The 24,268-nt window shown below is 40.5% G+C and overlaps 2 protein-coding genes across 4 annotated transcripts in view; both read left to right on the top strand.

Moving 5' to 3' along the window:
- Positions 1 to 18,149, top strand: part of barc (RRM1_TatSF1_like and RRM2_TatSF1_like domain-containing protein barc) — a 41,286-nt gene extending 23,137 nt beyond the window's left edge. For both annotated transcript variants that reach the window (XM_066733108.1, XM_066733107.1), the window contains 4 exons: positions 10,586 to 10,752; positions 13,731 to 13,917; positions 16,805 to 16,941; positions 17,072 to 18,149. In XM_066733108.1, the coding sequence (XP_066589205.1) occupies positions 10,586 to 10,752; positions 13,731 to 13,917; positions 16,805 to 16,941; positions 17,072 to 17,255 (675 nt within the window). In that variant the 3' untranslated portion in view covers positions 17,256 to 18,149. The remainder of the gene's footprint in view (positions 1 to 10,585; positions 10,753 to 13,730; positions 13,918 to 16,804; positions 16,942 to 17,071) is intronic.
- Positions 18,150 to 20,946: 2,797 nt separating this feature from the next.
- The window catches only part of vg (vestigial), a 57,666-nt gene continuing 54,344 nt past the window's right edge, over positions 20,947 to 24,268 (top strand). For both annotated transcript variants that reach the window (XM_066732515.1, XM_066732514.1), the window contains exon 1: positions 20,947 to 22,277. In XM_066732515.1, coding sequence (XP_066588612.1) covers positions 22,080 to 22,277 — 198 coding nt within the window. In that variant the 5' untranslated portion in view covers positions 20,947 to 22,079. The remainder of the gene's footprint in view (positions 22,278 to 24,268) is intronic.

The following is a 24,268-nucleotide window of genomic DNA, read 5'->3' as shown; positions in this document are numbered from 1 at the left end:
AGGGCTCATATCCGCTACAATTCATTAATCTCGTCTTAAAGCATTCACTACTAGGAATCTATTATATATAGAACCGTGAATTATCTCTGGCATTGAGTCGTATTCTTCAAACGTGCCGAAGCATTCTTTCAATAAAGAGCAGAATCAACATCTGAAATAGCATTGCTGTGCTCTCTCTCTTCAGCAATGTCCATTAGATCTTCCTATAATATATATACGTACGACCTTAATCAAGCGTAAAAGTCCGATGAAATGTTCTCTTGAATGCACGCACTCGGAAAAATTTCATTATTTTACTTGAAATATTCTTCCAATGATCCTTGTCGAATCAATTGCACCTTTCGCTTCGAATCAACGTACTACGATCAGCTATAAAAATTTTCCTTACAAATTATGTTGCATCGTGGCGATATGGAGAGATCTAGGGAACGAGGAGATGTAACGAGAGAGGGTGTATTAATTATAGTGGAAAGGCCAAAGTAATATTCATTCTTTTGTCACAAGGGACTGCACGTATGCACAAAAGACAATTACACGTGCCAAGGTTAGCCAAGGTATCTCTCTACTAACCATTTACGCACCGCGATAGATTAAACATTTCCTTTAGCAACTGCTGCACCTTAAACACCCTTGGAATTTATATTATTTTCTCTTTTCCTTCTCTACCAACAACTTTATCCTGTTTCCCTTTAGTTTTGCTACTCTTAGCTAAAAGTATAAGGAGCCCCCCTCCTCTTATTTGTCTCAGAACGGTTGCAAGAGAAATTTTTCCTAATAAAAATGCAATCTTTAAGAAATTATTGCTTCTTCTGCAATTTATGGGTCTCTCGTGGCTAGCAATTTCTCTGGTTTTACAAGAAAAACCAAATGATCGTGGCGCATGGTTTGAATGTTCGGAGAAAAGTCTTGAAAAGGAGCGTGACGTGTGACGATTTTATATAAGTTGAACGCGTGTTTCGTGCGTGCACACGTATAATTTAAGGTCCGGCAAACGCGGGGGTAGCGAGTAATTGGCTGTACTGCGTACTGCGAGGATGCTGCAAAATTACTGCAGCAAAATCACTGGGTGGTCTACCATACGATCCTTAAATCGTGCTATGTGGAGAATACTGGTAGCTTCTATCTGTAAAGCTCTATCTTCTCTTATAGCTTATATTCTCTCTCGTAATAAACTATAACGTACGCGACCAAGACTGTAAAACGAAGAACATCTGTGCTAGCTAGCTTTCAACGAAATTCTCAAAGTTTCTTCGGTACAGTTTACATTTAAAACTATGTGCAACTTTCACAGGAAAATTACTATTTTTTTTCGCCTTCTTTACAGTTGATCCTGTAATTTTATATATTATTGCAAGATTTCATTTCTTCCCCAAAGAATTTTATTCTCATCGTTTAAAGTCTCTTTCGGTTAGATATCCACTCCAATTTCTATATTTGGAACTATAAACTAGCTTCGGCTATTTCTGTTTTCAAGTCCTTTCATCGTTTTACGTCTCTGTCACGTTCGTTTATATTTTATTTATTGATTTAAATTTTTGTATTACCATTTTGTATACACCCATTTAACAAATAGGTAAGTAGGTCATGTTTTACCTTTTTTTTATATTTTTTTTCATAAATCAATCGCAAGAACGTGCTCGAAACAATAATATTTTCTACATCTAGTCAGGTCAAACGAATTTTCAAAAATCCCCTTGTCAATATTCTCAATGAGTTACGACACACCGATTTCGCTCGAATATAACTATGAAATTTGATCCAAATACTTTTTATGCCTCGTAAGCTCTAGCTACACACACACACACACACACATGGATATATTTCAATAATTCTTGCATCATTTCAAAATGACTCTAATATCTGTTGTTTGTCATATTTACGTCGTATTTGTTTTTAGACGTTGAATCATTTATAGGCATTCCAGTTCTCTTAATTGCTCTTAAAGTCCAGCAGGCATCAATTATTTATAACAAGTGTTGAATTGTTTGTTAGCTATATAGTACGTAGTTGTCGACATATCTATAGTCATATCGCTGCTATACTTTGGCAGATGACACAATCGTTTTATATTCAAGATAGATTCTACGTGTTTCTCTTCTTAACGCGAGTAGATAAATAGTTAAAGCTCCGAGAAACGTATCAACGCTATCATTTATATCGTACAATATTCGCGCATGATTTCACACTCTCTTTTTGCAGGCGTGACGCTTCCAGGTTAACCGAATTGCCCCCCCCCATAAATTTAAGGTCGTTCCTCATTTGCCTAATTATAGGGGGATTCTATGTTTAATGAGTGGCGTCATATGCTCAGTTTTCTTAACGCCACTGGCTATATACTCTATGCTCTATTCATATTATCATCTATTGTCTCATGTTGTTACCTACTTTACTTATATTCATGTCAATCTTTTTATTTTTCTTCGTTACGCATCCTTCGGCTGCGTTATTTTTATCGACTATTCAACATTTTGCACCCATATATACGATCCTGCTGGATATACCCACAATTGATAATTTCATACTTTAATAATACCTGCGAAATCCCTATTATGTTTCAGTCAGAGATTCGTTTAACTAAATTAAATCTCATCGGCTATTTCTAACACTTTCTTTGAAATTGCAATATCACGTGATAAGGCAATTGTTCTACGAATTTAGCCGTTATATATCTTTATAGGCGTGTTTTTCACGTGCCAGAGCCGGTGCAGGTTACAGAGCTATTAAACGACGCGTAAAATATACATTAAACACTCCTTGCGGGTACGCTACATAAGCACTGACCGACTATTAACTAAACAACAATCATAAAAGCAAAAACGTCTATATATCTATTAACTTGTCAAAATTACCATCTACGTCAAGTACAACATTTCTTTATATTTATTTATCCATCAAAAGTTTCACGAGTTCAAATAAAATTAGACTGTACTCTCCATACACACTAAGAAACAATCATTTCATTTAAATAACTGTTTATTTCGATAGTCGAAAATAAATATTTATTCGATATTAATGAAATTTAATGAAATGGTTTAAAATTAACTGGACTCAAGTAATTGTTATTTAATTGAATATATAATTCATTAAGAAGTGCATAAGTAAATATTAATTTTTAATTAAAGAATTTTTTTCTCATTGATAGTAAGGACTGCAATATTAAGCAATTTCCCAGAATTAAAGAGTTTGGTCTGGTCGATCAATCATTGATACTAGAAACATGCGAGTGTCGAATAGGAACAAACCGAATTTGCTCAAGATTATAATCTACAGCTTTTAACAGTACATAACTGCTATGAATGGACTTTATGAATCAATTTATATGCCCTTGCACCAGCATTCAATTTAGGCCAGAAATGCATTTACGATACAGCACGCAAGCAGGATGCTTGTCAATCTACAGATACGAAAAATCAAGTATATTATACTGCGATAGATTTTATCAGAGTTTGCACCGCCATTCGCAAGCTCAGCCGACCTAATTTTTCTCTGTGCTTTTCATGCCAAAAGCTTCAATTGACAATAGCTATCGGTTTTCTACACTTGTACTGCAGAATCAATGCGATGCATATACATCTCTCTGCGACTTTTATACGTTTTTTGTTTAGTACCGTGCACTATAGTAAAACATTTATCACACGTCATACAACTATATACGCGACAGATACAAGCTAGGATTCTATCTGATTCTGGTAGTGCCTCTCCTTAATGATCGTAGGCCAAAGCAGTGATGTGAACTCGTGGGTATTTAAGAGCCCCACTCTACACAACATGTCTCCTTGAGGGCAGTAGCATGTAGCATACTTATACATACAAAACAGACTCACCATTCGTATGAGCTATTATTCCCGAAGCAACCACACTATTACAAAGTGCGTAAAGAGCTTCGGCTAAGTTCGGTAGGCTTCGTTGCACGTCGTCTGCAAGCGAGAACTCTACGAAATTCGGTCAAAATCAGCCATTTCCAAAAAAACATTGTTTATCATAAAATGTATTTTTTTTTTAATATTTATTTACTACACTTTTTAAGTAAATTAACTGAAAAATCCTCCAATATAACACTTATCAATAGAGATGCGAGATTTTTGATTATGTATTTTAAATATAATTTTTACAGAATTGGTAATGGAATAAATACTACTGAACAGAAATTGTTAACTTCAACATTTAAATACATGAATAAAAAAGCTGTTTGCTTTAATAAAAGTTGCATCAATGTATTTTTCAGGTTAATTAATCATAAGAATTTTTGTTGAAAACAACTGATATTTATACGCGAATTGATGACTGAAAAGTTAAAAAACATGAATAAAGTGACCTCATTATATTATAAATATTATGTCAGCATATTTTTTAATTAAAAACACTTTTTATTTAATTGAAGAAAAATTAGTATAAAGAAAGCATGAGAAAAAATGAAGTGCTTACACATGTTTAGAGGAAGGTAAATTTATCGAGGTACCTTCTCCTCTAGATCCATTGCTTTTTGTATAAACAGGGGCACCTCGCGTAGGATATTTCAATGGTCTTGAACAGAGTAGAGGCTTTGTTTCTTCGTTTTTCTTGTACAAATTTTAATTTACTTCTAATGAAATATTATTGTGTTTACTTAAAAAGCAAAAAACAGAAAAACGAAGAAAACTTCTTGCGCGTATCTCTGTTCCTGAGCACATGGTTGCTCTTACCCCCAGGAAAGGAAGGGAGATGGAATTTAATATGGGAGAAGAGAGAATCCCCGTGGAGAATGGAATTGAGGAGAATCCCTTTATTTAGGAAAGGAGGAGAACCTGTAAAAGAAATCCTACCTAATACAAGAAGCTAAACCTGAAAAAGAAAACCCTGCCTAACACCGAAAGCTATAAAGCCTACCTGATACGCAAAGCTAAAGGGCCTACCTAATTCGGTAAGCTAAACCTGAAATCGCACGCAAAAACACAAAAATGTACGCAAAAATCGCAACGAAGAACCTGAAAGACATGCAAAAGAATAAGAATAGGCTTTAACCAAAGGAGCACCGACTGGAATCTGCCGGTAGGTTGTCGGTCATTCTTTGGTTAATAAAAAAATTTCCACAGTTTTACCCGTGGGACTCACTCATTCGGTGAAATTCCATCGATGATTCCCATCTGCAGGATGTGATGATGCTGGCGATGATGGTCCTCGCCTTATTCACTCGCGAAAAATTTTTTTTAACGCGGCACTACGCGACGCGGATGACCGAGCGCGCACTTACACCCCAAAGTGAGGTCGCCCACTGTAACAAAGAAAGAAAAATTTTACATTATTAAATGAACTCGTTTTGAATGAATTTTGAGTTTATTCTAGTTTTAAAATAAAAACAATACTACTTACAGGCTATGAGAGTCCTTGAGGCTGTTGCCCTTGGCCGCTGCAACCACCCAAACACTGCACTGACACCACTCGCGCCGCGCACTGACATTATTTACAATTTTTTTGATCGTTCGATGGATTATTACGTTAAATCCCTTTATTTCCATCACATATTGCATTAACTATTATTATATTATGTTAGGAAATATTATTTAATTAACACATAAAAAAAGCCCGAATATAAATATTTTTTAATAAAAAGAACATTCGCTATTACACGCTAATGGTATTTGTTATTTAAATGAATGTACTTATTTTTTATTTAACTTGATAAAATTGTGATGATACAATAATAGAATAGCACGTATGCGATGGAAATAATATATTAAAGCAATTTTTATCGCGAATAACTAAATATTTGTCAGTGATTACGAAAAATCCTCCACACGATTCACTGACTACGCGCACGTGGTAATTCAAAAACTGAACTGTAAACTCCCGGTAGACAAAGGAAAATCCAAAACTGGGACCGGACATTAGGCGCTTATTGAGCAATCGCCTCTGATTGGTTGTAAACAGCTATCTCACTGGGCCGAGCCAATCAGGTGCGATTACTTAGTAAGCTGCCTAATGAACAGTTCCGCTCTGGATGATCCTAATGTCAGAACCGTGTTGAATTCGAAATGGTGATTGCTGATTGGCTATCTGCATTATTATAACCAATCAGTGGTCAGCATTCCAAACTCAGCAAGCAATTCAGCACGGATTCAACGCATTGGGCATGTTCGGATATCTCAGCGCAACGATAGCGCTTTTTAAAGACATGCCATGATCGGTCGAATTGAATGAATTGACCAATCAGAACGTAGCGTTACCTTGGGCCTTGTTCATAATAAGATTTGATACAAGTTTTCATGAAATACTAAAAATTATATATGAATAATAATACATGGTGACTAAACCGAAGAAAAACGATTTTGCAATAGTTGCTATTCTTCTCTAGCGGTTCAGCCCAGCAAAATACTTATCATCGACAATCAGATAAATGCGAGAGACAAACTAAAATCCGAAAATACTATGCGGTTGTCGCTTGCACCCATCCTGCATCGAAACTTACCGAACTCGACCGAAGCTCTCTTTACACCTTTCACACTTGGCTGTAATAGTGTAAGTGAAGTGAAGGTGACGGTGCGCTTACACACGGACGAGGCATGCATTGATGCATGTGTTAGTTTTAGTTTCCTCGAGGAAGCATGTCGGGGTAACCAAATATCCATGAATTCACATCACTGGGTCAAAGGTTTCACACTTGGGAAACTTATGAATGGCAATCGCTGCCTGATTAATGTCTCTTTTCACCGTCAGGATTCAGGACTGCACAAAGCTGCTGCATATCGCCCAGGACAATCCCACGATTAAACCGTTACCTACACTCTGACAACAAGGAGATTAACAATCTGCATTAACAGAGATATCCTATTGTAAACGCAAAATCCTAACTAAATCAAACAAAACCTGGCATTACTTTGCTGATGTAATCAGGAAATTGCACATGTAAAACATTTAGAGTTTAATTATACTTATATGACAAAAACATTTCTTTTTATCAGAATTTCAGTAATTCAAGCTTACTTAATTTCATAGTTCATAAATGTTGGTTTTAAAGAGATTTCTGAGAAAAGAAGAAACTTGATGATTTGGCAAGGCGCTTATATTAAAAACATAAAGCATTCCTAAATGGTAATTGCAGTATTATATTGGAGTTGCAAAATGACCTCCCTGTGTTAAAGGTGTATTGCTACTTTTCTTTCTTTTTTTTTAAATCTCTGCAAGGAACTGGCATAATCGGATGAGTGGGAGTCGAGGGTAAAACTCTCTTTATGTCCACTTAGCAAAGGTGAGAACGAATGTAGAAGCTAGAAGAGGAAGTCGTAGGAAACGGTTGAGGTGGGTGAGGAAGAAGAATAGTGGAGTGTACCGAGAGGAGGAGGAGGAGGAAAGAAAAAAATTGTGAATGGGGAGGAGAGAATAAGCAGGCAATGTTGAATGAGGCTGTGAGTCGCGTACTGATCCTGCTTGGCCTACCTTACCCTATCCCACATTACCCTATCCCCTATCTCCCTTAACTCTCTTCTCCAGCTGTCCTGCTATATTTTAACGCGGCTCGCCTCGGCAAAGTGTCTGTAAATTGTGTGTGGGTTCATTCAGAAAACGTGTTCGCATTTTTCTTCCAGGCCAGATCACTCTTATATCTTTCTCCTCTCTCTCTCTCTCTCTTTATTTTCAACACATAACAACTTTACAAATGAGACACTCTCTCGCTTCGTGTCACGTGTGGGATGCTTTGCATGACTATCCACCAGTAGGTGGAGCTCAAAGTGAATTTAATTAGTAGTCGACATATCTTCTTTATATAATTTTTCACTTACCTAGGACAAAAATACAGGAACAGATGAGGAAGAGGGAAAGATTCTGAGATGAAACTTGCAGGAAACTGTCCATCTTCCTATTTGTTCATTCTCATAATTGAACCATCTTCTCATTTTGACCTATTACTATTACTAATTTTATAATGACGAAAACCTCAGGAGGTATTATTGATTTTTGTTTTATAACATGATAATCCAGTTTGAAAGCTAAAGCTTTTCATTCCATCAGGCGAGATTATTGATTAATAGTATTTGCTGTAATAATTATAGGGGAAAGGTCAACGATAAATCATTATAATTATTTTTAGTACCTTTTGCTTTACCAGAATAAATCAATTCAGAAAAACATTCTAAAGTTTTCTTTGCTACAAACATTACGATTAATTAATTTGGTTAAAAGCAAAATTTCTCTCAAAAAATAATGGAACAAAGAAAAGTATTATGTAGCTCAAAAGTGAAGTATAGACGGATATTATTACATCATTATTCCGGCAATGTCGGATACTCGTACTATAATACTCTATATAGTATACACTCTCAACTCATTTATTCCAAATTTCTAATTCGCTTCACTTGATACATAGTAGCTAAAAACATTATTTTTGTTAGTTACTACGTACGTGAATCCAAAGTACCACATGGTTTAAAATAATAATTTTCTGCTTTAATTATACAATGGATTAAACATTCTGTGCGATGTATTTTAATCCATCATAAATGAAACCAGCAAAATGAAGCAAACATTGGGGAAAATGTTATATTGTTATTGTACAGTTACAAGCTTTCTCAGTATAAAAGAATCCACACAATATATTCCATATAAATATATAGTAGAATCGGACAATTGAACGATTAAGTTAGTTTGCGATTTAAGCTTCATTAAGATCGTTTGTGGAAAGAAATAAGCTTATTGGACAATGTAGGGTAAGCGATACAGTATAGAATTTAAGAGAAAAGAAAAAAAAAGCAGAAAAAGTGCATGGCTGGAGTGGCTGGGAAGCAATGCAGTTTGGTTACAACTCCTGTATACTGAATGGTTCTTTATCTCGTGCCGGTTAACAGATGCAATTCATTCTCGTTTATTATCCGCCGTCATTATCCATTCTCCATTCTCCATTGGCAGCGCGCAATGCGTTGCGTCTCTTAAGGTTCTCTTTGATGAGGAGGGGAAGGGGGAGGGGGCTGCACTACTGCACTTGGCCAAACATGGAAATGGCTCTTACGATTTCGCAGAAGCACCACGTTCCGATAGTTCCCACCTGAAGAATACTATATATACGTATACATATATGCAGGCGTATCTCTGAATTTGCCCGCATAGCGTGTCCTCGATATTTATTGTCACGGTGAATCTTTTAAGGAGGCTCCGAGCGAGCGAGCGAACGATCGTCGGGATCATCGACTGACCGAAGCGTAAGCCTGCTCAACAACGCTCCACAGATCTTTGCCAGTGGAAATCAATTTTTCCAGCAGAACCGTCTACTGTGTAGATACTGTGCAGTGTAACGCTCCGGCATTTCTCAATTGCTCGAAATTCAGTCTAGCATTATGCTAATACAAACATAAATCCATACATTTTCTATAATCTCTCTAACACATGGAAATGCAATATCTATATAAATATACATGTATACCTGTCATTATCTGAAATATTTGTCCAAGCTACCTGTGTATTTGTAAAGAGAGAAGAAAAAATGTTACTTGATACAGGAGAGGACGTCCAATATCGACCAACGAGTTTTAGTATCAACAGAGTGTAAAGTAAGTCAGTATTATCTTTTTGGTAGCTTGGTACATTAATCGAGCGGAAATAGATTTTGTGAAAATAAATCTGACGAAAGTACCAGTCATCCCAGTCGATACTGCTGCTGCCCGGTATTATCTATTTCTGGTTTGCAAGCGATGTATTTTGAAAAGGGATCAAACCTTGCCTGGAAAATCAAGTAATGTGCAACAGCTGGAATTGATTCTCCGAGGATTCTGCTTTATGGCTAATATCCATTCTCGTATCTGTCATGTTACTTTTCGATATTTCTCCTATTTCTCGTATTTCTCAAAGCATTAGTATTACCTGCTCTATATAGTCCTGTTTTATCCCCAACATTTTCTCAACCATTTTCTCTTACGATAGTACATCTACATACTTCCCATTTGATCGATCGAAATAAAACAATAGGCGCGGATATGAAATTCTTTATAATAATAATATTCCTGAAGGTGCCATTAGAGTTTAGTGGAGTTGGTTGCTCCGAACGCTGCAGGTTCTATATACCATTCTCAGTGGGAAGTACCTAACGAGGAATCAATTATAATACATGCAAATGTATGTATAGTATGAACATCAATATATACGTGGTTCTTTTACAAGAGATGGAAGAAAGTGATGGATAAACTCTTCTTGGTACAATATATGCAATATATTGTATTTTATGCGCAAGGATGTAGTCGTATATTAATTATGGGAAAAGATCGAGCTGCAAAATCTCGAGGTAGGGTTAGTAGTACATCGGTGGTAAGGTTGATCGGATTAATAGTGTGTACATTTGATTGGCAGTGAATGAATACCCATAGAGATAGGATATCCGGACGCACAAATATTCCTATTGTATCAACCAGATCAATTACACGCGTATATCGTAAATTACTTTGGCAAGGCAAATAGCAAACAAGTGTGCGTGTGTGCGATCGACGAAATACTTTAGGGACAGTATAGTACGAGCCATATAAAGATCGAATTTGTACCTTTAGCACGTAGAGCGAGCGTTGGGTAGGTTTTGAAAGTAATGCAGTAGGTATTTAGCATTTTATTTTGTTATTGTTTTGTGCAGGTCGAGAGTGTGGATCTTGCGTTGAAAATTTTGGACGGTTCTGAGTTGAGGGGGAAAACCTTGAGCGTGCAGAGAGCCAAGTTTCAGCTGAAAGGCCAATACAATCCAGCGTTAAAGCCCAAACGAAAAAAGAAAGACAAAGATCGTGCAAAGAAGATGCAGGAAAAGTAAGTATTACGTCATAAGGCGTCGCAGCTAACCTATTTCTATTGATTTATTGCTGGCTGGAGGGGAGAACGCGCGACCCCAACTTACAACAGGCCAAACCATAACTCGTTCCTCCCTGTTCGAAAATGTCAGCCTCTTTGTCGGCTCTCGCGCGGTATTTTTACAAATAAATCCCTTCCCATCCTCCTATATTTTTTCCAATCGAGAGAATCCATTTCTTCTCTCTTTTCTATTCCAACCTATACGTACGATACATCCGGCGAGTGCGGGAGGGAGAGAGAGAGAGAGAGGGGATGCTAGAAATTACCGAGAAATAATTCTCCACCATGATCTATTTATATTATTACTGTCAAAAATTGGAGATGCGTGTAAATCTGGCGTTAAACCGAGCGCGAGAAGAAGAATTCTTTCCTCGTGCAATGAGATAAAATTCAGAGGAAAGAAAGTTTCCTGTAGAAATCAGCGAGGGGATGTGTGTGTTCAGAGGTGAGAATCTACCAGCACAGCAGCAGCAGGAGCAAAGAGGTGAATTCTCAGGAGGAGATTTGACGTGAAATTAGCTGTTGTTCGGTCCCGTGGCGCGCGTTTCTCATCATTCACCTTTCCCGCCCATTCATCTTTTTCCAAGTTTCAGCCCTCTGAGAATATGGTTGGTCGCGCCGCACGCGCTCTTCGGGCCTCCTCTCTTTCCTCTCGATCTCTCATGGATCACGGGAGAGGAATGGGAATCCAGATAAGTCTCCCATCTCATCCTGCTCCCTATGTCCTTCGCCTACCTCCTACATCTCTCTCTCTCTCTCTCTCTCTCTCTTTATATATCCCCTCGAGTTATCTTTTCAACTAAATTATAGATACACATACACCGAGCTATACTACTTCGATAAAAACCACACGCCCCTTTTTTCTGCAGGAACAACCTTTGTAATTGAATTGAAATCCTGAGGAAGACACGAATCGACTGAAAATTTTCCAAGCACATTGATACTCGTCTATGCTTGCTCGGCTCTTCTTTCATTGAATTGCACAGTGTCCGTTTGAAGGAAAACCAGAAGCTAATTAAATTGCTCGAATATATATAATATTTGTATAAAGGACAGCATTTGGTAGAATAATTTAGGAGAAAGTGGTTGCAGCAGTGGTATATAATTTAACGGGGCAAAGTATTAAAGTGGATATATGCGTGAATGTATATGAGGGTTCTGGTGAACTATATGGAGACAGGGTAGATTGATGAATCGTACACGCCTGTATCATTGGATAGCTGCATAAGTAATAAATCGGAACGTGCGTCCACAGCTCGTTATTCCTCCTTCCTCTGTGTCTCGACAGATTCTTTGGGCGTTTTGCTTGCTCTCGTAAGGAGCAGCTGTGAATGGCTAAGACCAACCAAATCCTGCGTCTCTCTAAAGGTGAAAAATTACATTCGACACGCCTGTTCTCGCACTGTGCTAAGCGTTAGGTCGCACCGTGCAAAAGAACTATATTGTACAGAACAATTAGTTCTTGCGTTCTGCGAAATTCAGTTATTTTGCTTGGAAAAGCCTGCGACTTATTTCCGAGAGCGTCCTCCTGTAACCGGAAGTCTAGTATATATATATATATATAGCTTTAGAACCTTTCGACAGTTTCGACACTCGCGCAATTCCTCGCCACGCTAACAATGCTCCTCAAGTCGAAAAAGAATGTTTATTCTCTATCGGCCAGCAAGCTAGTCATTCCATAATGGTCACGTACTCTACTCCGGATCATCCGGATTATCCTCCTATTTTCGCTCACCTCGCCATTTCCACGAGCTTTCAGTTTGATTTTATTCGCCATTTGCGCGACAAAATCATTGTCCTATAAAATACGCAGCACCGCGGGAGCACCGCTCGCGACAATTTTCTATAACCTATTATATATATTTATATATACGTGTGTGTGTGTGCGTTTTATGAGATACGTGATCCAGGTCAGCTTAATCCTATATGTTTATACGTAGAGGTACTAGTGGAGTTTCCACCGAATGACGATATTACTCAATAACGTTACGAGTAACTTCAGGGTCACATACTGAGCTTCCTCGTCGACGGATCAGCAAGCAGAACACGAATTAGTCACGTAATAAGAGAAGCAGAAAATTTACGAGCTGCACTCGTAACACGTTACAGGAGTGTGAAGATGCATTAATTTTTACGACGCTATGCCAGAGCATGCAGCAGTCAACTAAGCTTGCTGCGCGATACGCGATGTAATCATTCTTTCCAATTGATTCCCATACGCGAGCGATACTTAATCACGAGAGCCATCCGTCACCGAGCACGCTTTTGCCAATTCATGAATGCCCGGAGGAAAGCTGCGCAACGTGATAGACGACTCGGTCATTTCCCCTAAACTGCATTTAAAGATAAAAGCCGAACGTATGGATATCTCTGCTATATAATGGACCACTCGTCTCCATTTGTCCATGCATATCCTAAGAGATTTTCAAGCGGAGTCTCCGGCATTGCAACAGCTTCTCGCGACCTATGAATAATTCCTCGGGATAAATCCTGCTCCAAGGAGTAATTCCATAGACTTGGTCAGCGTCTGTAAGAGGCGTGTTCGAGAGGATATTGCTATTTTCCTACGGGCAATATTCCATTCTTCTTTTTTTATCTTCTCCATTAATGATCTCAGGCAGAGTTCGGATGAGATCGATCATCCGTGATAGTATTAATTAGACCAATGATACATAGCTTTCAACCACGTAATTAAGCCCGAGTGCTTAGAGATAGATATAATTTGGATAATTCTACAATGTTTGCAGCAACCTCGCGTCCTCGAATAGATGCGTGTATGGTGAATGTTGAAACGAACCACTGCGATTTCTGAACAACAATAATATGATTATGGAGGAGGAGAAAAAGCGTCGTATTATACGGTGTTATTTAGAATTATATGATATATGTATATTCAGAAGGAATTATCCAAGGCCTGAAATGATTTTTTCTTACAGATTATTGGACTGGGGACCAGATCGCGTGACAGGCGCGCCTTTAAAGTGCGAGAGGACTGTCATTATTAAGAACCTTTTCACTCCTGAGGAATTTGATAAAGACGTCACGTTACTCCTGGAATATCAACAGGATATTCGATCCGAGTGCCTCAAATGTGGACAAGTGAAGAAAGTTGTCATCCACGACGTAAGATTATAATTTTAAAAAAATATTTTTACCAACGCACGATTAACTTGGAAATTTGCTAAAAGTTATTACAATTGAAACGTGTATGCTTGCTGATATCTCTGGCTGCATCCTTCATAAATATTCAGTTGGTATATGCACTTCTCGTTTGATGGAAACAACTTCATTTTCAGAAACGCATCCTTCTTAGAAAATTTACTATTAATAACTTACACCAAAATATTTGGTCAAACTGTTCGCAGTGAGATGCATAGCGTGCTGTCTCTTATGAATTGCAAATTTCTGAAGAAGAGCCTTGTATCACTTACCCCCAGGATGTTTTGGTGCTTTTACCACAGTTTTATTGATACAAAGCAGCAAACGCACGTGCGCTGCAAGATAAATTTTATTCCACACCACCCGCACCAAATCTTTTTTCATTTAAATTTAATAATTCAACACGTTCATTCCTATATGCAAATGCAAAATCCACTATTGTTTTGTGAGATTTTCATCGAAAGACTCGTGTCGAACGAGGATATATTACCCAATGTTGTAAAATAATTTACTGCTTCGCTGTCGACACTCCCGCAACAACTTTTACCATATTAATTTAATATTGCGAGCAAGAAACAATACGTGTGCATGTATACATCCCCTTAATTAGAAATGACGCAAGCTGTGCAAAGCATCTAAAAATAAGCATGTCCCGACGAATCGTATGTATGTGAATGCAAGCGAGCGTTATCGTTTAAACTTGTCGTTAATTTCGCATAGATTATTGTCCAGCCTATAGTCCCGTGTAACATACGTGTATCAATATTCATTTTTTACAAATGGAGAGGATCGTTTTAAAGATAGAGCAAACTCATGGACTCGATGAAACGACTCTGTTTTTTAATCCAATGAAAATCTTTAGAGTAATTAATTGATTTCATCTGGTTGATGTATGCTTTTCCACGATGATAGGCGGTAAACACACAACGCGTTCCAGGTTCTCCGAGTACCACAGCGCACTGGGAAAACAAAATGTAAACTCTTAAAATAACATTGAGTGTAACGGGATACGGCTACAAATTTCCATGTCCAGCAATGCAAATGAAACGGATTATTGGTCGTTTGTCGTTTTGTGGGTAACCACAGTCTCCGGAAAGTATTTAGGACGCCAATTCTACAGGCGAAGAAATATCAAAGTACAATTGCCATGGCGTATTTTGCAGCCTTTCTGCACGGTACGCATGAAAAATTCTCAGGCCGTTAATTCTCTCTCTCTCTCTCTTCTGCTCGTCTAGTTGACCACAGCTTCTAGATCCTGCTGAATATACTCCACGTATTCCCTCTGAGTATATATGTACATAGGTGTTTTTAAAACTTTCTCGAATGGTTCAAGAGAGAGAGAGAGAGAGGGAGGGAGTGTCGTCTCACAATTCAAGTATTTTCTTATAATAATGCTAATTGAGCAAGACTTTATTTTTCTTTTTTTCTTACAAAAATTTTCTTCTTTTTGACAAATTAATACTTCACCGCTACTACGCAGAACATGAATGAGCTAACTGAATTTCGGCAAACTCCTCTCTTTCTGCCACTACATTTAACAGTCACAATTTTCTCAAATGCATTTTCCTCCGATTAACCACTTGCTTACGCTTTCCTTCAATTTATTGTATAAATATATCGATGTAGATTAGATTACAAAGCAGATAGCAAGTAAATAAAGCTACAATTATGGAGTTAATTATCGTATAACCGGTTTCTAAAAGCCACTTATTATGTCATATTATCACACGTTCGCTAGCAGTCATCGATCATTTATTTTTGGTGCATAACTTAAGAGAGATTGAACGTTTACATAAATGCTAGATTTATTGAATTAATTTAATTTGAAAATAGCTATAAAACGAGTTTGCGAGTCTAGTATTAATTTAATTTCGCGATGATAGATTTATTATTAGATGACTATTTCAAACTATTTCTCGTGATTCATGAAGGATATTGAACGTGTGAGAGTAAGAGGGAGAGGGAGAGAGAGAGAGAAGAAGGATCTTGTCAGCAAGTTTGAGGGTAGAGTTTGGAAGGAAAGGCAGGCGCTTGCTTGGAAGGAGGGTCAGAATTTTTAGGGACCGCAAAGCCTTCCTTGAACGATGCAAATAAACAACGCTGGGAATGACCTAACCCCATAAATTCGCAGGAGACACTCCCAACTGTGAATCCATTCAATGTCAAAGCGAATTCCTTCGGTAGATTCTCGCCAGAGGCTGCCTCTTTCTCCTTCTTCTTCCTCTTCTTTCTCTTTTACCACACCACTTGGGCAAATCTTCGAGAACCCTGGAAGAAATGAGCAAGCTGCGCGAAAAATAGAATCTCTTATCTACTTTACTTGAAAACTCTCATTTCTATCCATAAGTTATAAAGCCAAGTCAGTTTTATCACTGGATGATGACACGAAAAACTTTTTTTCTTTAAAAAATCAATGTAAGAAAAGATAATAGCGGATACACGTGATCAATGCTGTAAACAAATCTATTGGATAAATTGGTTGGAAACTAAATTTAACGCTTTTTGGGAGTAGCTTCCTCGAAAGAGAAAAATGAATATTTTCGAGTGCCATCGAGGCAAGTCGTAACGCAACCGAGTGGTCCGTCAATTTTACCGATGAAAAGAGTGTGGCTATTTTTTCTTGAAATACTAACAAATTTAGTAGTTTATCGCGAGACCTTGTATATTCGACACAATTTATTTTGTTGGATCATTAATTTAAAATTGATTTGGCTTAACGATTGAACGTATAAATAATTTTTTATGGTTTTTAAATGTTGAAAAGTGAAAAATTCATTTCCTTCGATGTACTTAATAGCCTTATGTTGCAATGGATAATTATTATCTCTTTCTATTTAATGTTTCGTCACAGAGACATCCCGAAGGAGTAGCGCAGGTTACCTTCCGGGAACCAGCAGAAGCTGATGCGTGCGTACAATTACTAAATGGACGATGGTTCAGCCAAAGAAAATTAACAGCTGAAATTTGGGATGGAGTCACCAAATACAAGTAAGTTTGAAAATATCATTATCTATCGGAGATTTAGTTCATTGCAATATAATTATTTAAGATTCTTCGAGAAAATGTAAAAATACATTTGTTCGTTTCATATTAAAGTATGGATCTTTATCATTTATAGGAAAAGTGAAACGGATGCCGAAATTGATGCCCGGATGGAAGGATGGAACAGTTTTCTAGAGCGGCCTCAGCAGAAAGAAAAAGAAAAGGAAGAAGAAAAAGAAGAGAAGAAAGCGACCGAAACTGCGACCGAAACCGCGACCGAAACCGAAACCGAAGCCGAGACCGAAACCGCGACGAATTAATTACATGCATTTACGCTTACACGTACTTACATATAAGTACATACTTTCCGACCGATACCAATTATTAAGAAACATTTAAGCGACTTTTTTTTCCGACCTGCAAGATCTTGCTTAGTCAATAGCATCGGTAACAGATTGTTTTTGTTAAAATTATTAAAATTTACGTAATATTAGTGAATAGTCATGGGATATCATAGGAGGTTTCTTTTTTATCGTTCTTACACTCAACTGATGCGCTATTAATGTGTAATGGTGGTGCCCTCGGACGAAATACCTACGAACTAAAAGTAGATTTTATTTCTCAGCTTATCTGCGTTACTGCTGCGTGGCTCCACCATTGAGAATAATACGGAACTCTCTCGCTTCTCCTTAGTTTACTTTATCCGTCAGGTAGCCATTGATTCCTGATTTTTACTTTATCCAGCGGGTGAAAAGTGACATTGAAATGAAACTTATTTTGACTTTACTCTTTTCCCGCAGAGCGGCACTACTACTAACACAATTGCGCATAGAATTAAGTTCCTTCTATCCGTGTGGATCACGAACGAAGATGTAAAAGTTGAGTTTATAGCTAGAAATCTTTTTTTATTTTTTTTTTATATTTTTTTTTTTATAAAAGAATGAAAAGTATTCTGTAAATTCTATTGAAACTGATATAGTCTAGTTTTACGTTCTGCGTTGTATAAAAATAAAAATCTAGATTTAAGAGAAAAAACATGTAAAAATATTGAAGTCGCAAGACTGTCAAAGAGTATTGATTCCATTTCATACGTATAATTGTAACGGCTTGAAATATCGATATCTGTATGATAGGATAAGCGGGCCTCGAGACACGACCATTGAAAAAGGACAATGTTGAGAAAAGAAATAAAGTGAAGAAATAAAGAAACTGAAATGAGGAAAGATCTCTTGGAATCTCCTAATTTGCTATTTCGACATTCCAGACGATCCGTATATCGTGGCGTTCGTGGGACTTGTCCCGTGAGAGGCTGTTGCTGATCTGTCAAAAAACGCAATTGGTCGGTCGAAATCGCCTCTTTTCTTCCCTTCCTATGTCCTCCGCGTTTTGCCGCTCTCCCAGGGCTGGCTTTGACTCTCGAGTCGATCGGCAAAAGGACGGGTCGCTCGGCGGGACTTGGACTGGACTGGACAGGGTCCACCTAGGCTATCCCTGTCTCCGCTCGGTCCCAAGTCTACCAGTTCTCGCTAGAGCCTAATTTGCTCTCCAACCGTGCTCCTCGGACACTGCTTTACAATTAATTCTCTTCTCATGTCCAATTAAGAAGAACTGCCTCCCTCCCTCCTCCCCCTAATAAAAATTCACTTGCGACTTCTACAAGGGTCTGAAAAGTACGTTCCAATTTTACAGGATAAAGAGAGCCGATACCACGGCCCCGTCCCTCTCCGAGAGAGTAATACGCAACGTTTTATACGCGAGAACCACATCGTCGTAAACCTACGTAATCCTTTAGAGCCTGTCGGCACACGTGTGTCCCACCCATGTATATTGCATGCGCTTAATACTACAAATAAATCCTGTTTTTTTTTCTTATTACACATCAACATATATCAGTCTCAGAATGCAGATATTTGCTCGTGCTTACATAATCGATAAAGGTAACATTTCTTAGACACTGGCATTACGACATTTTGATAAAACGTGCTATCACATTCATAAGAGGAGTAAAGGGGGAAAAAGTGTGAGACCCGAAAGGGTTAAAAGAGCGCGTGGTGATGGATATAAGAATATTAGAATTTTAATCTTGTCGCAAGACTCTCGTCGTTAATTGGATGAGGAGAGGAGCAGTGGAGATAATCGATAGGAAAAGTTGGTGGGGACGGAATGAAATAAGAGTGGGTTGTCTAGGCGGGGGTGGGGGCCCACTCGGCAATATCAATGACAAATTTAATGTTGGACTATTAGCAGTGGGGTGCTTTCATTGTCAAGTGGCCACGTGTGCGCGGAGCGTTTACACCCCATGGAGCGGCGTGGCACGGTGGTGCGACGAGGAGGTCGTTTCATCGAGGCACGTCAAATGGCAAAACAGCAATATACATGTACATGTACGCGTAGGACGCTTTGGAGTGTAAGCCCCAGCTGGCAGTACGGTGTTTGAACCGGTTGCAGCGGATAGTCGGAGGCTATGTGCAAATCGGCCTGAAAGAAAAAAGATGCTCCGAAAGTTACGGGCCGACCCAGAAGCCCCCGTCCGGTCATGCTTGTCAGGACTTATTGGATTTTCTCGACACCCCGTGACTGCAAGACCTGCTAGATTACACACGAGATTAGCCGACTGCTCGTATTCAATGTCGATTTTTTACGGTCAAGTGTTCCATGCAGGAGCATATTCTCCTTCTACGATCTATATCATTATGGCGCATTCTTTTGTTGCCTCCCCCCGTTGCTATACTGCACATGACGCGGCAGGTTTCATTGAAAAGTCTCTCTGGAGAGAGAGAGAAAGAGAGAGAGACTGTCGTACACGCGTACGATTACAGAAGAAACTCGTAGAAAATTCGGGGAGGGTGTGAGGTGTGTCATAGATAAAATAGAGCGAAAGTTCTACTTATACGTTAAAAACGATAATAGTACGTTTAAAGGAGAGCGTGGACGATGGCATGGATTTGGAGTGAGTTTAGAGGCGAGAATTACATGGATACTCGGAGCAGAGCTACGAATTGGAATAAGAGAAGAGCAGCGAGCTAGCAGACTGATGCAGTACTCTCACCGCGGCAAATTAAGCTTCCCAAAACACCGCGAAACTGTTAATTAAGACTCATTATGCAGATGGGGGTTGCGCGTCTGTTGTAAGGGGAGTGGGCGGTGAAGGAGGAGGAGGAAGAGGAGGAGGAATGAAGGTGGGACGAGAGACGGGTATTTTCTACAAAAGAGAGCCTGTAGCTGGAGCGACGAGTGGTGGTTGCGATGGTGGTGATGGAGGAGAGGGGTGGAGAGAGGGTGAGAGGTGGCACTGTGCTTGGAGAAAACTCGCAGAGGAGGAGAATAAGCTTCGCTCGGTTTCTTTAATAATAGGATGAGCGAGAGGGAAGAAAGGGCAAAAGCAAGTATAAGCGAGCGAGAGCTCGAGAGAGAAGGAAGGGATGCTTTAACCCGTGCGCGACTATAGGAACTTGTTAATATCGTTCGGTAGCCGGGTTCATTGTGGGATCAATACAGAAGAGAGGAAATTCTGGTGTAGGAGTGGCGACGATGCCTCATTGGACGCCGCGTTCCCGCTCGGTGATTGGTCCATTTTGGTACTGCCAGGAGGCGTTCCCATTTCCTGTGGTGTACAACTACTACCTATAGCACCTTCTCTCTCTCTCTCTCTCTCTCTCTCTCTGTCTCTCTGGTCGGTAGAGCATTCACGTATGTACGTGGGGGTATATATACACAGTTGTACCGCAATACTACGAGCGGGAGGACGGCGGTGGTGAGGGGGGAGGATCGTCGAGCCAGTGGCACACTACTACATGGCGTGGCGTGGCGTGGCAGCAGCAGTGGCAGAGAAAAAAGAGCGGAGCGAGTGTTTGGTTCCGTGGCGGCGCGCTGGGCCGTCGTCAATTGGAAAAAGAGGGAGAAGGCCGGGAGAGGTCTAGGAGAGGGCGACGCGCGTAGCCGCGCGCTCTCTCACTTGGGGGGGGAACCACTAACCACTCTCTCAGTCTGTGTTCACCCATCAGAGAGACACGCCAGCTTATACACGAGGACAGCACGCGAGCCTCGAAGCGTGCTTCGACCAACAGCGACCTCCCGTTACTGCTTCTGTCGACTAGCTCTCGCTCTTCTCTCTTCTCACCACTACCACCACCACCACCACCACCACCACCTTCTCTCAACGAGGGAAGCTGCTTTAAAACGCGCAAAGACAACGTCTCGCCTATCACCGACAACTCCAAATTCCTGCTGCGAGTTAAACGAGCGAGCAGCTTTGGTTCGACATGTGTTGTGCGCGAATCTCCGGTTGAACCGGGCGCTGACACGCGAGCGTCCGGTACGCTATTTCCGGAGTGAGACCACCACCCCCCAATTAACTCTGTAGAACGAACACGCGGCCAGCTGGTCCCTGAGTAGTGACAGTTTCTCTAATAAGAAGCTCCTCGTGTGCCTCGCGAGTTTCAGTGATGAAACGGGAAAGCCAATTTGTCCACTGGTCTAGATAACCGCGAGGGAGAAGGAGAGAGCACGAGGGACCATTCTTTCCGCTTGGTTCCGATAGCGGAAATCCTTTCAAAGCGCGCGGGTATGGATCTCGAGTGAACTCAATTAGTGCACTGCGCGCGGGCTGTGATTGGTTCGTTCCGAGGAAAGAGTGCAAATGCGAGTTCTATGCGAAGAGAGCTATCGCGTCTTGAGAAAGACTCGGAGGAGACGGAGCTGACAAATTGGAAAAGTGACGGCGGTAAGAAAATTTCCTTCGGCGCGCGCGCGCCTTCTACCATCGAGCGATCGATGTATCCCACTGGAGAATAATCATATTTTTCATCGATCCGTGCGGTGAAGTGGATGATAGAAAAGGTTCCGTACAAGAGCAGGAGGAGGCTAACTGATTGGTGCATCAACCTGGGCAAATTAGTCCAAGGAGAAGAGAGTTTGGAGCGACGGACAGGAGAAGAGTACTCCGTGCATGAAGAGAGAGATTGATAATTAAGTGAGAAAAGGGTGGCGGGGAAAGAGTGTTGTTGAAGAGGAGGAGGAAGAGTAGAAGAAGAAGAAGAAGAAGAAGAAAAGTAGTAGAGAGGTTGGAAGAGTGGTGCGCGGAGACGCTCGGGTCGTTCGGGTACGCTAGTCGGCAGGCCGGCTCTCGAGTGCCGGGCGGGGTAATGAGCTGCTCCGAGGTGATGTATCAATATTATCCTTACCTCTACCAGAGGCCACCGCCGCCACCGCATCCTACTCACCCTCATGCGGCCCCGCACCCCCACCCACACGCAAATCCACATGCGGCCCATCACAGCCCAGCGAGACCGGCGCCCTTTCAACCTTTCTCTCCGGCAACGGCGACCCATCAGTATGACAGAGTAAGCAAACTCCATCATTTTAACAATCTCGCTCTCTCCTGTCTTCCAGCTTCGTAGCTGCTTCTTCTCCACTTGCATTCGCTCGACTCCTATATCATCCCGCGTCTTGCGAACGTCACGTGCGCGCGTGCTACCATCCTATAAAAATTCCTTCCTGCTTCCGTTCTCCATCATACCGACGCCCTATATACTGCGTCCTCGTAAAGAGAAATACATCAGCGCAGAGTGTTGGCTAATGTGTGTGCGCGTGTGTTTTTACCAAGAATATATATATATATATATTTTAAAAAAATCTCGATGTGGTCGTTGGTATAGACGTTACGCAACTGCCAGTAGAAATTACGAGGTTTAAAAATGTTTGGTGGATCCAACTGGGAGTGCGAGATACACGATCGCGTTGAGCCGTCGGAAGGTCGTAATACGTACGCGCGTGGCACGGTACTGTGATGATAGATTCGCGGGCGACGATGGGAGACTGCGGTTTGCCAAAAAGTCAACGAGCTATTGCGGTATTATGACATTATTGCCGGCGCGGACGTGGATCATTCGTCAATGGGAGAAATTGTTGGAGATCCTCGGAAACGAATAGTCGTAATAACGTTGGTCGAATGGCGCGACGCGCTACAAGACAAATTGCGCTCGCTCGCATGCGCTATCTTCAGAATGCAGGACTCTCGTTTTCCCGGAATCTCTGACAAACGCGAATAATAACCGAGCTACCTAATTCTTTCTTTCTTCCACCGATGGACAGCCACACGCCCGTATCTCCAATTATCCGACGAGCGATCAAACTCTATTTCAGGAAGCATTATTCATTTCCACTACTCTCCGTTAAATAGATTCAATCTGAACCTGCTACGCATCTTTGTAGCTATAATGAGACCGATAAGAGAACCGGTAACTCGCACAGCTATCGCTCTCTTCTTCGTCATGCATCCTATATATACACTGCGCAATGTCTACGCGTGTATCGGTCGATTCTCCCTGACGGATCAATTAAAGTAGCGCGCGTCTCTCGATATAATAATGATGGATGATCGCGCCCTTTTTTGGATAATAATTGTCGCCGTTGGAAGGTGCTATACCGCGTTTTCCTGTGTTTCGCGGTTATTTCTACAATGGGAACCGAACTTCGTCGAAAGTTCCTCTACAATATATACAGTACCTTTTTTCAACTAATTCCGATCAACCAGAGACTCGCTCTCCAGGCGTCTTTGTAGCAGCGTAATTAGATATCGATAAGATGATGGGAAACGAGTAATCATCCGTCGCTGTCACTCCGATCGTACTTTTCATGCGTGTATACAGAGTGCTTTAATCTGATCGATACTGCGTGGACGGATGGATCAATTAAAAGTATTACGTTTGGAAAATGATGGATGATCGTTGGCTTTGGGTGAATTATGAAAAGTAGGAGTGTACCAGGTTGTGTGTCTTGGAAAATCTTTCAAGGTCGCGCGATGCAGCTAGGTTCAATGTTCCTCGAGATTCGAGCTCTGTCAACTCTATGACTTTTCATATTTCCCAATTATGAGGGATTTTATAGTTTTGTGGTGACAATAAGATACACGCGATATACTTGGCCACTTACGGGACTTTGCGAGGACGTCCTGTGGATAATGCAAAGCGTGTCCAGGGAAAATTCTCGACGTGCCCGCTACACAGACATGTGAATATCATACAGGACCATTCTAAGGATGTGCCAGTGATATTCGTGTCTTTTCGGGAATGAAACGTACCGCGGACACACACGAGCGTCGGGGCCCTCGGTCAATCAGCGATGCGATCTCCTAATGCGTGTATCGCTTTGAAAAATTGCAACATTATCGTTATCGCGGCGAAAGCAAGCGAGCACCGACCGATCCCAGCGGCGTGGCACGGCTCTGCCCCCTCTCGCGCGGGAAAGGAACGCCGCCGGGCGCCGGAACTTTCGTGACTTCCGTCACTTTCCCATATCTATATATGTTCCGCGCCACGCCGCGCGGCTAAAG

Source organism: Prorops nasuta, unplaced genomic scaffold, assembly GCF_024137725.1.
Source record: "Prorops nasuta isolate Cenicafe-Biocafe unplaced genomic scaffold, Cenicafe_Pnas_1.2 PNAS00010, whole genome shotgun sequence".
Taxonomy (NCBI): domain Eukaryota; kingdom Metazoa; phylum Arthropoda; class Insecta; order Hymenoptera; family Bethylidae; genus Prorops; species Prorops nasuta.
The sequence above is the reverse complement of the archived record's forward strand: the minus strand, read 5'-3'. Positions and strand labels throughout refer to the sequence as shown.